Below are 16,428 nucleotides of genomic sequence, written 5' to 3'. Positions count from 1 at the left end.
CCTCTTTGAGCTGATTTCAAAAATGTATAATACTTGTAGGTTAAAGTGGTTAGTTTATGAGATAAACAATTTTTCTTTTAAGAGCACAAATTTTACTTATTATTTACTTTCACCTTATTTGCCTGTACTAAAATGGGTTGTACAACAGTTCACACTCTTTAATCTTTTTAACTGTGCTATTTATTATGAAGTTACAATAAGTGTTCAAAATAAGTACCATTCACTTCCATACAATGGTATAATCTATTTTGAAATGCCTCTCTGACATTGATTAATACGGCTGGATTTAATTGTCGACATTCATTTTCTATCCTCTCTCGTAAATCATCCAGAGATTCTGGTTGGGTAGCATAAACTTTTGTTTTTAAATACCCCCATAAAAAGAAGTCTAGGGGTGTTAAATCCGGTGACCTAGGTGGCCACTCCATCATCTGCCCTCTTCTACCTATCCAACGAGCGGGGAATGTTTCGTTTAAAAATTGTCGGACAGGCATAGCATAGTGTGGGGGAGCTCCGTCTTGTTGAAATACCAGTAAATCTTCGGAAAGGTTATCATCATTTTCTATTATTGTTGTAATACGTGGGTCAACCCCTTCCCTGAGTAACTCAAGATATGATTCACCATTTAAATTTCCGTTGATGAAGAAAGGTCCGACAATGTGGTCACCTAGGATACCACACCAAACGTTTAACTTTTGGGGATGTTGTGTATGGAATTCACGCATAATATGTGGATCACTTTCAGCCCAATATCTACAATTATGCCTACTTACTAAGCCATTTAATGACCATGAGCATTCATCAGAAAAGCAAATATTGCTTAACAATTGTGGATTGTTATTGATAATTTGCGTCATTGATTCGCAAAACTCTAGACGACGATCAAAATCATCTTCATTCAACTCGTGCACCAACTTAACTTTGTATGGGTGGTACTTGAATTTATGTAGAACTCGGAAAACTGTAGAAGATGAAACACCGATTGCTCTACTTATTGTTGACAACGATTGGGGTTGTTGAGCCTCTAAGCTGACTTGCCCTAAAATTGCCACTTGGATTGCTTCGTTATTTACGAGTCCCTCTCGCTTATGCACTTTATTGCAAACAGACCCTGTTGTTGGTTGGTAAATTTCTCCATCAGTTGAATTACATACTTATGAGTTGCATGTCTTCCCTTCTTCATGTAATTCGTTAAATATTCTAGCAGCAGCTCTTGCACAATTATTATTTTGGTAGTATAAACCTACAATTTCAATTCTTTCTTGCAAAGAGTAAACCATTTCAGAGAAACAAAATAAATAATGTATCAAATTACACTATCAATAGTGACTACAAATTCTAGTTGACAATGTCAAACTTTAATAAAAAGTAGAGTTTTTTATTGTTTGGATTTTTTAAGTAGAATAAATAGCACAGTTAAAAAGATTTAAGAGTTTGAACTGTTGTACAACCCATTTTAGTACAGGCAAATAAGGTGAAAGTAAATAATAAGTAAAATTAGTGCTCTTAAAAGAAAAATTGTTTATCTCATAATCTAACCACTTTAACCTACAAGTATTATACATTTTTGAAATCAGCTCAAAGAGGAGTATCCAAATTTTACATAAAAAATATGAAAAGTAATTTAAAAAAATAAAGGGGATGCTGCTAGGGGTGAGGGGGTGGCTTCTCCAGTAAGTTCAAATAAGCCATAATTCTTGCCCCTTCCAACATAAATTGACGTGTTTTTGGATTTTTTCTAAATACCAGTATTACAAAAGTTATTAAAGGTGGATACTTTTATCTGAAAAGCACTGTATATTCAAATTCATAATTAGTTAATACGTTTCTTTAGATTATAACTGTATGGTAAATAGCAGTATCGTATTTATTTCTATTTGCTCATAGAATAGCATGAGATTTTCCTAAGTCAAATGCTTGACTTAATTATTAGTAAAGCGCAAATCAACATACATAATGATTTTCCTATATCCACATTCCTATGTCCACATTCAGCGCTCATAATCTCCATACAAGTAAAACAGATTTTTTGTTGAGTTTATGATTTTCTGTTTATTTCATTATTATATTCATAGTTTGTTTTCTATTTATAATGCTAAATTTTTAATCATATTTCACTCACTCAAAACTTTATTCCAAAAAACATCAGTTTTTATATGCAAAAAACGAGAAATAGAAATATGGTACTAGAATAGGAAGTAAATAATTTAATAAATGGTGCTACGAAACCAAATAATTTTATTTCTTGCTATTCATACAAGAATGAATATCAGACTAACTGAAATAGAAAATAAAATAATATATGTTTACCTCAGTATAACAATTATATTATTTTGCGATTACAATATTAAGAATGAGGAACATTTGGACCGAAACCGGTTGTTGATAGGTAGGTAGGTGAATATTTCTTCGATTTCTGCTTTTTTTATTAAACTGTAGACATAATATACAAAAGCGCCTGCCTAGTTCATTTATTACCTTTAGATTTTCCAAGATCAACTACGACTTATTATTTGTGAATTGATAGCTCGTATAGCAGCTTGACTGTCAGATTAGATCATTCTTTTTGATACTTTTTATCAATCTGGAATCGAGAACTCCATGCAATGAACGATTGAAAGGTGCTGAGATTGTTCCTATGGAGTCGGAATATTTTGCTCTTGGATCATGTAGTTTGTGGATAATCAGTATACCATGTCATGGTATATTTTCTGAGAGAACGTCGTCCTTTCAAATCTCATTACTACTAAGTAATAATAAACAATTCTTCTCAAAATAAATTTCCTGTTGTTAGCATCTACTGAAAGTCAAATAGACAGGGTATTTTTGCTACAAGTGTCTACAATTCTATTTTCTTGGGTCTATAATCCTTTCGTTTCTAAATTTGCCTCTGATCATCCTGATCATACAGGCGTTTGCATGTGTTTCTACGAAAATATAAAATATGTCATAACTCACACAGTGTAAGCCTACTTAAGGTTAGTTTGTTTAGGTTAGTCTACTGTCTTCTACTAGGCTTTACAGTAACATTGCGGTTTTATTATTCCATGCGATACTTCTGGTAATAATTGTGATGGTTTTATTGCATGACTGAGTTTCTATTATTCTCTTGCATAGTCCAATAGTGCCATTCACACCCCTCAGCTCCATTGAGCATTTGATCTTCTTGGAATATTTGTTATACAAGAGACGTGACTGGTTAGTGATGCTCCATACTCACTTGGGTTTGATCTGTCTGGAATAGAACGGTTTCTAATCATTTCCCTACATGCATGTTCACTGTCATGTAATGGGCTATCGTCAAAATATACGTTTATATCTTTAGTATCTATAACTTTTCAATACAAGAAATATTATTAATCTCACTTTTCTCAAAAATTTATATCCAATCAGAAGAAACCTATAATCAAAATAATTTATCAACAATGCTACATAATTCATATTATATAATATTACATCATTTTTCAGGAATTGCCCCTACAGCTATTTCAACCGACATATTAGCTCCCATAAATGGTACAGCACAACAGTCACCAACATCTGCTGAAGCAGCTGGTGCTTCCGTATGTCCAGTAGCTGCTGCCGCTGCTTTGGGCACCCGCAAAAGGCCACTTTTGGCAGGAGGACCACGAACATCAATGACTCCTACTAAAAGAACAGTAATGAGCCTCTTAGCTAGAGCACGAGCAGCACAAGCAAAACAGTTGCCTGGAGTTACTGGTACTACTGCATTTGCAAGAGGAGTTTCAGTATTTGACGAGTAAGTATAGTTTTTCAAACGTAAAATTGATTGAACCGACAAAAACAATTATTGAGAAGAACGTGATTGATTATTAAACTTATATTTCCATTTTTCAAGAAACTTTTTATTATTCTCTATTTTATTTGATGATACTTTTTATTATTCTCTATTTTATTCGTTGATACTTCTTATTATTCTCTATTTTATTCGGTAATTTGATAAACAGTATATAAAAATGTAAGTTTTAATTGCACTAATGTGAATTATAAAAAATTATTTCCTTATCTTCCTAAAAGTAGAATTCGATTCATTGAAATCAATTTGTCACTATCGAAATATCAAAATAGTTATTCATTATACAAGAAAAAAAGTACTAGATTTTAGCTTTGTAAGTTGTATTTTACTGAAAGATAAAATCTAGTACATTTTTCTTTTGTATAATAAACATTTTTTTTTCTCTGACGGGGAAAAGATGATTTCATATTGAAAAATTATATTACACTATTTGCGTCATAAAATCATCAATGTGAAATTTGAATTGGTACTTATAGCAACAATTAGACCTGCGTTTCTAAGGAAACTTTTGAAGTAATCAAATAGATGTCAATGTAATTTTTTGATTTGATTAGAAAATTGTAAAGTTATTGTTTGTTTAGAGGTTATTTTCAATACTATAAAGTAAAAAATGTAAGATTCTGAGTTTTCTTTGAGACCAACGGAATTAGTAGAAGTATCCAACGTAGCGTCATGTAAATTGTTTCTAGCTAAATCGCGGAAAATTTACGAAGCCGCGTATACAAGATTCATGAAATGGAAGAATAAAAAACATGCAGGTTTTTCTCGGAGACGGTATTATTGGCTTATTTTTAGAAATTAGCATAAAAAATGCAATCAACTATGTGGTCGAATTCTTCAATGATTGAAAGTATGTTACGATCAACATAACATTAGATGAAGTTGAAGATTCGGGAACGTTATTAATTGTGAAACTTGAGGATACAAAGGATTATGTAAACTGAAAAATTTATGCTGAATTTTACCGAATATACATAGCCCTTCGTCCAGCAGTAGCAAAGAATCGCCGCCTGTTTTATGTATATTACAATGGAAAATGTATGAGTCAGGTTGTGAGTAAAAACCAGTTCTATGAGGCTCTCGAAACAGTGTCTAATTTTCTTTAACTTGAAAATGCTAACTAATATACAAGTCATTCATTTAGAAGATCGTCTGATACACTTTAAGTTGTTTCTGAGGGAGACTAGATGACACGGTTGGAAGTCATCAACGGTCACTGAAGGGTTGATGAATCGGTAACACATAGATAGCTAATGAAATGTTCAGAACATACGGTAGGTCTGAAATAACACCGGATTTGCGACCAAGTACATCAACAGGAATTGTCATGTCAGTAGTTCAAGGAACGTGTCATTCATACAACACACATTTTTTTACCTGTGAACAGAGATAAAATGTCAAAACTTTTTTTCTGTCACAAAAAATAGTTATTTTCCTAACAAGTGCGGAAAGTGATACTTTCCCGCACGCGACTGCAGTTGTCCCGAACGACGCGAAGCGGAGTTCGGGCAAGCAGTCAAATGCGGAAAGACACTTTACGCATTAGTTAGGAACATTATTTTTTCTACGACCGTATATACAACGACCCATTTTTCAAAAATTATTTTATTCCAACAAACATAATAATATACAAAACTTTAACTAAAAACTACTAAGTATTATAAATCTTAATATTGAAAACACAATTTGTTGCATTCTGTAGACTAGTAAGAATTGCCGGTCCAATGGAGTTATTTGGTTTAATGTGGTTTAATTTAGAAGAAGATTGTACTTATTCGGTCACTTCCCAGAAGACGTTTTGAACAACTTTGACGTTTTAGTAACAATTACACGCCTGGGTTGTCATAGCAACTGCTATCAAACCTGGGTGGTTTCAGTTGTTATGACACTCCATTAAAGAATGTACAAAGTTATATAAAAAATATCTTCATTATTTTATATTTTCAAAAAATTAAAAATGCTACAAAAATTTTATTTAATGATTAAATTTTATTTGTTGGACTATTTCGTGAATATTTATTTACCTGTAGTAAGAATAGTTTTAACCACCGAAGTAAAAAACTATCTAATAAGGTCAAAATATGCATAATTTTACTTTCCCGCACTAGTGACACTTTCAAGGCTAAAATGCGTGCGGGAAAGTGGGTTAAAACGCACGGTCGTAGAAAAAATTAAATTTTACACGTATCACAATAAATCGTAGAAATTTACCTAACCATTTAAAATTAAAATAATTCATTTAGTATTATGTGATTGTATAACTGTTTTGTAAAGTCTCCCTGTACTATTTGCTCTCAATATTAGCATCTGGAATGCCAGCAGGAAGGAGCACAATTGTTTCGTTATATGGATAATTAGTGGAGTCTTTTGGTAAACAAACTTGTAAAAAATTGTACAAATTATGGAAGTATAGTAGGAACACAAACTGAGGTAAGGAGAATAAAAGACGGACAATTAAGAAAACTTATAACTCATTGGGAAACTGTTGGTACTGAAGATAAAAAAGTTGAATGTACTACTACTTATTTTAAAAATTCCTAATTAGGCAGATATGTGATGATGTTGAAATGATCCAATATAAATCAACATTCTAATAGAGGACTTGGTTTCTTAATAAATCTATGTTTTTGTTAAATGATGAGATGAATAGATAAAGTAGTTGATATAGAGTATAACTAGAAATATACGTTGGATGGGAGAAGATCGTAATCAACGCATATTTCAAATAAAAAAAATGACCAATATCATTTGACGAAACTATCAGTGGAATGGAGAAATGTTTAGAACAGAGACATCTAGTTTTAGTATTTTCGATGCTAGAATGTTTAAACTGTCAAGAAGACAACGTGATGAATGGCTACTGAAATACCCAGGTTTGATCCTCAATAGTTGACTAATAAAGTTTTGATATCTAGCAGTTATCTGCCAATTCACTATTTTCAGCTAAAAAAGTATCATGTAGTCTTAAATGCTGAAGTTGCATTACTTACTTTTGTCCTGTATTAGTTTTGATGTAAAAATTACTATCAGATAAGAACATCCATCTAGATTTTGCAAAAATTGTGTCATATGACAAAAAACTGTGATTTTGTGCTCAACATAGTATTCTAGTATTTTACTGTAATGTGAAGCATATCCCTGTTGGTTTTCCGGAACAAATTGTTTTTAAGCCAATACGTTACAACAAACTATAACACATAGATCGTTTCTCCTTTTCCAACAGACCTCATACTCATGTTTTGAGATCCTTTTTTAACAATTATAATATGGCCCGGCATAGTTTCATATTAAATATAGGTCTAAGTTTGTGGTCAACGTATTCTTTAGCAGCTCAAAATAAACCTGAACTTTCTTTCCCCCATTTCCTGATCTTAGATGAAACGTCAATGCACCACAACACACCAGAGATCAATCTGCTGTGTGTTCAACTTTTCTTCAGCAGCTTCAACTAATAAAGAGAAGGTCCAAAAGTACCTTTCCTGGTACCTAAAAATTTCTAGCAGCCTTATTTTTAAAATAAGTGAATCATCTATCCTTGTCATAAGAGAGTATTCAATTATCGTCTTCGGGGACTGAACTCTACAATCTCTGAAGACCATAACTTAGTTATCGAGACGTGCGTCAGACAGTGTAGTCTAGGCACCGCTTAAGGAATCTTTATGCACAATGTGGAAATTTGTACTGTATTTACAAAAGACAGAATAATTGGTTTTACGAAAACAATTTTCTCGTATTTTTTAAATATTTACGAACCTATCCATATTCAGTTCCATCAACATTTTGATTTTCTTATTTTCGGCTTGTTTTTTGCTATAAAAATTTTTCTATTTCCCCTTTAAAATATTGATCGCTTTAAAATGTAACCGTCAGTCTAGTAACATATATATCCCGAGTGTTATACAAAGATAAATAATACACACATGCCATCTACAAAACTAGACAATGTATTTAGTTGGTCTGTCTACCACAGACCAAATAATAAATCTACTTATTATTTAGTGATTCATACACATGAGGAAACAAAGTAATTTGCAACTACTATAAAAATAATGGGTTTACGCTCGGTGCAACTGGTAAAAATGCACAGTCATTATGGAGGTTGAAACAAGAATTTTATTTCTAAGTAGTAAAGAGAATTATTCCTTGAACAGAATTCTGAGCTTGATCGTCTCAAATACTCTGTGAATATAATTATTTTTATAATTGGAATTCGGTTAGAGGTAACTTTTTAACTTAAATGTTTTAAATTACATTATTTGAAGTATGTTGTGTTGTAGGAGATTTATCACAACTATAACCAAATATTACAAATACATAGATATCCTGTCACACATTAAGATGAATATTATGAATGGCATCCCACAATTTATATATAAATAAAGGTTTTTGTATGAAACAGTATCTACAGTTTGACATGATATAATGATATAATAATAATTCATTAGGAGCAGAAGTAACCTTATACTAAACATATTTTTGTAGAAAATGTTTCATCATTAAGCAGGATTACCTTCTGTTATTAAAGACTACAGCAACTTCCCTCCTGCTACGAGTAACATCTCCCTTCATTGTAATGTTTTCTCTTTAAGTCACTAGCATTTTTATAACTGATTCCTAACTAGGAAATAAAATCTCTAAACGACATGCCAAAATATTAACTTTCGAGGTACATAGAGATAACAAAAACTTGAGATGCACACAGTGACATTATAAGAAGTAGAAGAATAAAATGAAAATTTGTTAAAAATTTTATTAAAATATACTTAGAAGAATAAATAATACTGTTTTGGTAACCACGAAGTAGATAGATATGTGAATAGAAGGATTGAAGATTTAGATTTTCAGAAGAGATTCAAACAATTGGAACGGAGGCTTTTTCAACTAGTTTATCAACATTAATTGTGACAATGTAGCAAACACCAAAATGTACTCTTTTTAATATATACTTCAAGATTTGGAATAACTATTTATTCATCGTAAGGAAATTAATTAATTGAGAAATTTTCAACCGCATTACTGATGAGATTTGTGCCTTTTCGTAATCTTAGCAATCGTCTTCTGTGATATCCGTGTTATAACCCACTACCTTCAGAAGTGTAGAAATAAAGAATGACAAGTATTCAAGGAGATAATGAGGATCTAAGAAAAATGCGCATTTGGCTAAAAAGTCCTTTGGGAAGGATGTAGGTATGTATAAATAATTAATTGGGTCATAAATAATGCGAGCCAAAGAATCTAGTGTATCTATTTTTCTTGATGTGACCCTGGGAAACGTCTAGTCACCAAAGATCTATTACATACACTCTCAAGTATAATATTCTGAATTAGGTACGAATGGCTTCGTTATATAGATTCCCTGGATTTAGCCCCAAACAGCTTTTTTATATAAAAGAATCCCTGGATGTAACACCTAGTGACTATTTCGTCCTTTTAAACCTGGAAACTTCAACTCTGAAGAAATATCTCACAGAAAATTTCTATAATGGTACGGTGACTTGTGCAAATCTTACATTTTGGAAAATATATAAATCGAAGAGAACTTGGTTGAAGTTGTTAAATCAACACTTTTGGTAAATAAAATGATTTTTTATCAAAAAACCTGTGCTTTATTCACAACTTCTCATATTTTATTTATAATTCATTTCGAAGTAAAATTCTGAAAAAACAGTCTACTACTTACATATTCGTACAATGAATTTTTTGAATTTCATTGATTGAATGCTGAGCTGCATACTACTTTTGAGGATTTCTCTGTGTTTTATGAATAATATAATTCTTTTCTTAAAAAACATCTTTCTCAACTCTTTGCATTATACTTGGAAACAGATATTATTCAAATACAGAAGTGTAGATTTTGAAAAAATATATTTCCCCTACATATGGTCAGAACAGTTGATGAATATTGTAAGTATATTTAATTTTCAATTCCAATTCCGTAAATAAGGACTGAATGATTAGATACATTCGTACCTTTGGCTTTTATCTATAGAGTTGTATTAGAATTAAAAATAACTGACTATAAACGTGATGTTTGGAACTTATTGATACAGAATATAGGGATACTTGCGCAGAAATACCTGGAATGATACTACGAAAAACCGAATATATTTCTAAATCTACCATAAGTTGTTTGACTTACATGTACAGTAATTAGCAGAAAATTTCCACTATAATGGAGATAATGTGTAGTGCTACACGATAGTTGTATTAACAAGACAATGTCTAGAGCTACCAACAATTCTACCCATAGTATACAAAACGCATCACTTCCAAGTCAGAGATTTGTAACGAATTCTTATAATCATATATCTGAAAAAATAATTATATTCTAATTCTAACTTCTACCCTATTCTTCTCAATATTTATTTTCATTCTCGGTATCTAAAATATATTTTTCTTCTTTACAGACGTGCACCAACCCTTGTTCCACTTCTAAGGGAGGATTACATGAGCGCAGTTAATCTGAACCTAATTTAAGATCAACTTTCTCTTTGTACTGCTAATCCTTAGAACATTCTGTAGCATTGTAATGCAGTGGCTCAAGTGGATCATGATTATGAACTGGGTTTATTTTCGTGTTAACTACAAGTAAAATTAGAAATAATATGTCCAATTCATGTTTTCTCTTATTTAATGAAAAAGTTTTAGTAATAAATATCGGATAAAACATTGATGAAGAGGATTGGTAGAGTATTATATAAACTCCTGAAATTACAATATTTTCGATTTAATCACTAAGAAGTATCACCTGAACCAGAATATGCTACAAATGATTTGTAAATTTATACTCTATTCGTTTTAGGACAGAAAAAAAGTAGAGGTATTTACTGATGTTGAATTTATTACTGATATGGAGATGGTTTGTTTATCTATGTGTAGAAAAAAATAATCAACAGCTATCCAGCTATAAACAGCGCAACAGCGGCAATAAATAAATGTAATAATTTCAGGATTATTAATACAATTAGTAATTTGTGATAGGCATAAAAATTAATGATTACTATAATTTTATTCTCAATGTACAATAATATTAACATTATTATTCATTAAGTGGATTCCGTTTACTCTATTGATTTAATATTATTCTCAAAAATATAGAAATATTGAAGTTGCATACAATTCCTGGCGTTTGAAATATCTTAAATAATGTATCATCCTCAATCGTTAAAAAATGGCTATATACGCAAAATATTAGGAAATAATATGGCATTCTCATGAATTTAACCATAATGCACTTTGCAAATCATGTTCAATCTTTTAATATATTCGCTTATGTAGTTATATTACAATAGCTTCAAATTTTGTTGTAAGCTTTAATGAACTGAGTTAAATTCGTCCTTTATAATACTAGTTCTTCTAGAAAATCATAGAAGCTCTCGTAAGTCATTGCATAATTGATCTCACACATTATTAATGACTACAACAATCAACCTATCCATGGTGAAAGTACGAAGCTAATGCAAAATTAAGTTCTTCACATTCAAGAAAGATTTTGCAAATAAATATTTGAATATTTTTCTATTTCAAATTTAATTGTAATTTTAAAATTTTAGATATTCATATTAATATTTTTTAAAACCTTAACCGCCATGCCCAAGTTATAAAATTTCAATAACGGGCTGAGTTCATTAATGACGTGTATATGAAATTTCAAAGATTTTTCAAAATTCTAAGAATTACCGAAAATATACGAATATATTTTATGACGGGTTAATGGACAGCGGTGGTCATGGTACGATTCAAATGCCATCACTGGAGTGTTGGTCCCGTCGTGACTTTAGTCCACGATATATTTAACAGAGCAACTAGTAGTAGATATAGAAGAAGAACAAAGCTAGAACCAAAAATGATTTTAGATTATAATAAAGGTAAAGTAATTGATAATATTCCTGATAACACAGGTGCCTACGGCAAACTTTTACGTAAATGATTAAAGTGGTACTAGCTTTTGTATTACTACTTACAACTGCAATAGAAATAGGAGGAAGGCAGATCAGAATCAAACAAAAAAATTCACGTTTTGTGTTGGGTATGTAGGAGAACCACCAATGTGTCTGGACTGTTTCAGCTTAAAATACACTTAGTTTTCAGCTTTATTTGTATTCACAAAATGAAAAAATAAACACTTATTATACAACATACATTTTATTTTGTCCCAGGAATTTCATATTTATGTAAAAATAAATTTTGCAGTCCAAATAAAAATTGGTAATTCCTCTGGACCATGATACACATGATAACCATGGTTCAACGGTCCACGCAAGTTCCAATTTCAAAAGGCAACGTCAAGGCGCTTAATGTGTTGAATGAGGATGGAGATTCAATTTTTAATACTTCAATCCAATTATCTACAACTAATCAAACTAAACTATATTCACCAGAAGATGTCATTCCGATCCAATCACATTATCAAATACCTCGAGTTCTATTCCAATTTCTATTTGTTAATTTGCTTCTTTATTTGCAACTATTTAAGCCTTTATATTTTTCTTATTATTATTACTTCAATTAATCCATCAAAGCTTCAATCTTAATATTCTATTATGTAGTATATTTGTCTCTCCAAATTTTTTCTTCTCATGTTCGTTAATGTATTATTTGCTTCTCGTAGTAAATACAATAGTCGAATTATTTTTATTGATCAATTAAGGTCACAACTTATTACAGGGGCCACACTATGGTGAGTTTACAAATAAAAACGTGTAGTTCGGTGTGCAATTATGAAATCTTTTGCTTTTATTGTGGTTTATTCTTCAATATAGCTTCCAAGAAGTCTAGTCAGAATATAATATATCAAAAAAATACATCTCAAAGTCCTATGATCAGGCTCCTCGTCGACTAACGTAACATTAAGCAGTGTTAACTTGAGGAAATTACTAGGGATGAGTCAGAAAGTACCTTTGAAATACATTTTTCACCGGAATCTTTTATTACAGCAAAAATTAAAAAAAATACACTTGATGCTTTTCCGCTCTCCTATAACATACTACCACTGAACATAACGAAAGCATTTTCCTTCAATGATGACCAGTTTTTTCGTAAAGATATAAAGTTATATTTATTTGCCCCTCACGCAATATGGCTAATAACTTCATACCAAAATAATCAATTATCACAACCTCCACCTACAAACTTCTCACATTGCTATAACTGGTGAGTGTGAAAGAAAATGGCTTAGAGGCAAATCCATCAAAATTTTTCAATTTTAATATCATTGATGAAATTTACAAATAGATTTAAAGTATGACGGTTACCTATGCATAAAAGGTGATTGAGGTTAAAAGGTAGCGAGTAGTTTTTTTCACAAACGATGGCTTAGCAGATGGACTTTCATGACTAGTCTTCATTTTAAATATACTTGGAGGATAAAATTTTAGACTTGTGTAATTAAAAATGTAATTTTAAAGTGAGAGTAAGGTTCATTAAACTTGAAAATATGTCAGTTTTTCCTCCATTTTATCTTTTATTGAATTAATCACTTCTTTTCCAATTTATACGCTAGAAAAAACTCTTTTAAGTACTGAATCTTTCGCCAATAGATCGGCTTTTTCGTTACTGTATATTCCAATTTGTTGAAGAATCCGATCCTGTAGTTATTTAGACTTGGCGACTCTGCTTGTGTCGTTCTGTACTTTTTTCTTGACTTACGATATTTCACTTCACGTGTTGCGATTTGCTTGTATTTTTAACCCATTTTCTTTAGTTATTAAATCTCGAAAACACCATAAATCGTATTGGTCTGAGTTTGTTTAGATTAGAAGTTGAAAATCAGATCACCCTTAATCCAAATAAATGCCATACTCAAATTTAATATTACAGTTTTTATGGCACTTGAAATAGGACATTACATTCTTTTGAGATAAGTCTCTTTTATAGCAGACAATGCTGATCTATAGAGTCCGATGATCTATACAATCCGACATACTCACACTCCCATCTTGTTTGACTTCAACTATTAATGGTCTAATAAGATAGCTATAACAATCTGATAATTGTCACTGTCAAATGAATCAACTACTCTTCTATTTAATAATGTATGTATCTATACTGTAAATGATTATTTCAATTCTAATAATAATTCTACGTGATATTCCAAATTCAATTCAGCAAAGCATAATATTGAAAATTTTTATATATCGCATCCGATTCAATGTCTATCGTAACTAATATAACTAAGTATGGTAACTGTAAAAAAAGTTTAGAGGTAAAACATATTTAAACAGAATAGTAATGATCTATTAGAAATTGAGAAATTAGACGTTTTAAACTTCATTAACTGTGACCAGTGGCGTTAACATAACGTCTCTAATATCAAATGAGGATAACTGTTTCTAAACCTAATAGATTATTGAATGTATTTCAAAATATTAAACTGTTCAATGTGAAAATAATATTTTTTCCTGTGAGCAAATTTACATAATGCGAAAACTGTATATCCTTGAAGCAAATTAGAGAAATTTCAGTCTATCTTTCATCTTAGAACTTTGAAACAAAAAATGAGAAAAGAATTTCGCTATAAATTTTGCATTAATTTTCCAATTATTATTAATGAATAAAGATATTTTCCTCTTCTTTCCGTAAACTGCTTCAAAATTGACAATTCGGGAGACATGAGAATGCACATTAATTTCAAAAGTTTCAAACGCATTTGAATAATTTCTACGTATACGAGGGTTGCTATTCAAGTTTTGAGATAGACAAATAAAAACAAATATTTATGATTGGATATGGCTAAATTGTTTTTCAAAATACACTTTTGCATGCGTTTAAATCAATTGTCAAAGTATTTTTTGTGACTTGAACGCACCAACCGCTTCTTCGTGTACATAAAAACGTTGACCTAACATTTTATATTTGATCTGTAGGAATAAGAAGATATCATTGAGAACCAAACAAGGACTATACGGCCGATGAACTATAAATACGATTATTTGTCTGTTCAAAAGCGTTGTTGTTTGAAATGATATGTGAGAGCACGCATTGTCGTGGTGGAAAATGATTCGTCTTCTGAAATTGTTTTCCCGGATTTTTTCTAGCACTGCTGGCAAACAAATGCTGGGGCATTATCCAGAATTGACCATTCTACGTTACTTTAATGGAAAGGTGGCGACATGCCCAGTTATTTCGAAAAAAGGCGACCATTTGTGCTTAGAGCACGAACAACTTTTGTTGGATTTGGCTCTTCTTGAAAAATGATTGTGATTCGTCATCTGTCACGATTTTATATACGTTTTTTGGAGCACCGCGATTGTATTTTTTCAGTATTTTTTTGCACCAATCGATACGAGCTTTTTTTAAGTTATGCGGTATCCAAAGAGAGCAACAAATGAATGTTCAAGCAACATTGAATATATGCGAGTTTAAGTAATCTCTAAGTATCATTTATCTCACGGTATGTCACATAATGATCTTGCAATGTCGATATTTTCCGGCACAACAGCCGATTTTGGACGACCTTCATCAAATTCATCCTATAAAGAAGTGCGACCACGATCGCTTCATCACCAAAAGTCGAAGCGAGTTAATCCATGTCGAAAGTAGTAGAAAATCATCGCATACGATTTAGTTCCATTTTTTGACCAAGATGAATGTTTAAAGTATCTGTAAACAACTCAAATAGCACTCGTATGACAACACCTTTGAGTACGTTCAGCATTAAAAATGTCAAGTTTTATAATGGCAATGTCAGATTTAACATATTCACAACAGTGTTGCCATATCTTAAAACTTGAGTAATAACCATCGTATGATATCAAGGTTGAAGTCACATAGTTTGTTAACAATTTTGAGAAGTAATGTCCTTCAACTAATGAATAATAGTTCCAAATATATGTTTTATTAGTTTCACTTGCAGTTGATATATTATGTTGCTGGATAGATGGTTTTGTGATACTAAGGGAGGAGAAATTTATCAACATCCAACAAAGATATAGACACTACTAATATAGTTCTCACAATTCTATAAACAAAGGTATAGGTATAATAATATGCAATAGCACCCTGTAAAATATAATTAAGAATTGTCACTACATCAATTAATGCACGGACCAAAAACAACTTAAGATATTTAAAATATATGAAAAGTTCAAAAACTTAAAAATTTATATTGTATATTAAACTTATTCAAATTTAATTTATTTTGAATTTTATATCACAACGAAAAGTATTTAAATTATGTTAATCCACATAAATTTTAGAACCTGACAATTTATATATAGATATCCATTATACTTCAGAAAAATTCGGAAATATTTCAGATTAAGTAACCTGTCGCATTTTAACTAGGGTTGAAGCTTTTGAAAATCGTAAAAAAAAGATAATAGTAGCCAGAAACCCATTGGAAATAGTGGAAAATATAATATAAATAGGCGATCTGAGTTCGGAGAGTGGAAGGGGGTGAGTTTTTACGGATAAAAGAAGGTTTTTCTTGATTTCCGGCCAAACTAGAAGTATTCTACTTCAATCAAAATCAATGTAAAACCTTCAAATATGAAATATTTCATTTTCAAATTTTAATTTTAAGAAATTTGATATGAATACACACAAATACATTTTTATGTCTCAATCACACTGTAATATTTTTGGTTTCAAAGCTTTATATTTTCACCTCA

General features: G+C 31.0%; 1 protein-coding gene across 2 annotated transcripts in view; it reads left to right on the top strand.

Moving 5' to 3' along the window:
* The window catches only part of LOC130442920 (KH domain-containing, RNA-binding, signal transduction-associated protein 3-like), a 748,831-nt gene extending 736,082 nt beyond the window's left edge, over positions 1-12,749 (top strand). The window contains exons 7-8 of one of the 2 annotated variants that reach the window (XM_056777327.1): positions 3,469-3,760; positions 10,225-12,749. In XM_056777327.1, the coding sequence (XP_056633305.1) occupies positions 3,469-3,760; positions 10,225-10,294 (362 nt within the window). In that variant the 3' untranslated portion in view covers positions 10,295-12,749. The remainder of the gene's footprint in view (positions 1-3,468; positions 3,761-10,224) is intronic. The other variant, XM_056777328.1, reaches the window with a different exon arrangement.
* Positions 12,750-16,428: the final 3,679 nt, after the last annotated feature.

This window comes from Diorhabda sublineata, chromosome 4, assembly GCF_026230105.1.
Source record: "Diorhabda sublineata isolate icDioSubl1.1 chromosome 4, icDioSubl1.1, whole genome shotgun sequence".
NCBI lineage: Eukaryota > Metazoa > Arthropoda > Insecta > Coleoptera > Chrysomelidae > Diorhabda > Diorhabda sublineata.
The sequence above is the reverse complement of the archived record's forward strand: the minus strand, read 5'-3'. Positions and strand labels throughout refer to the sequence as shown.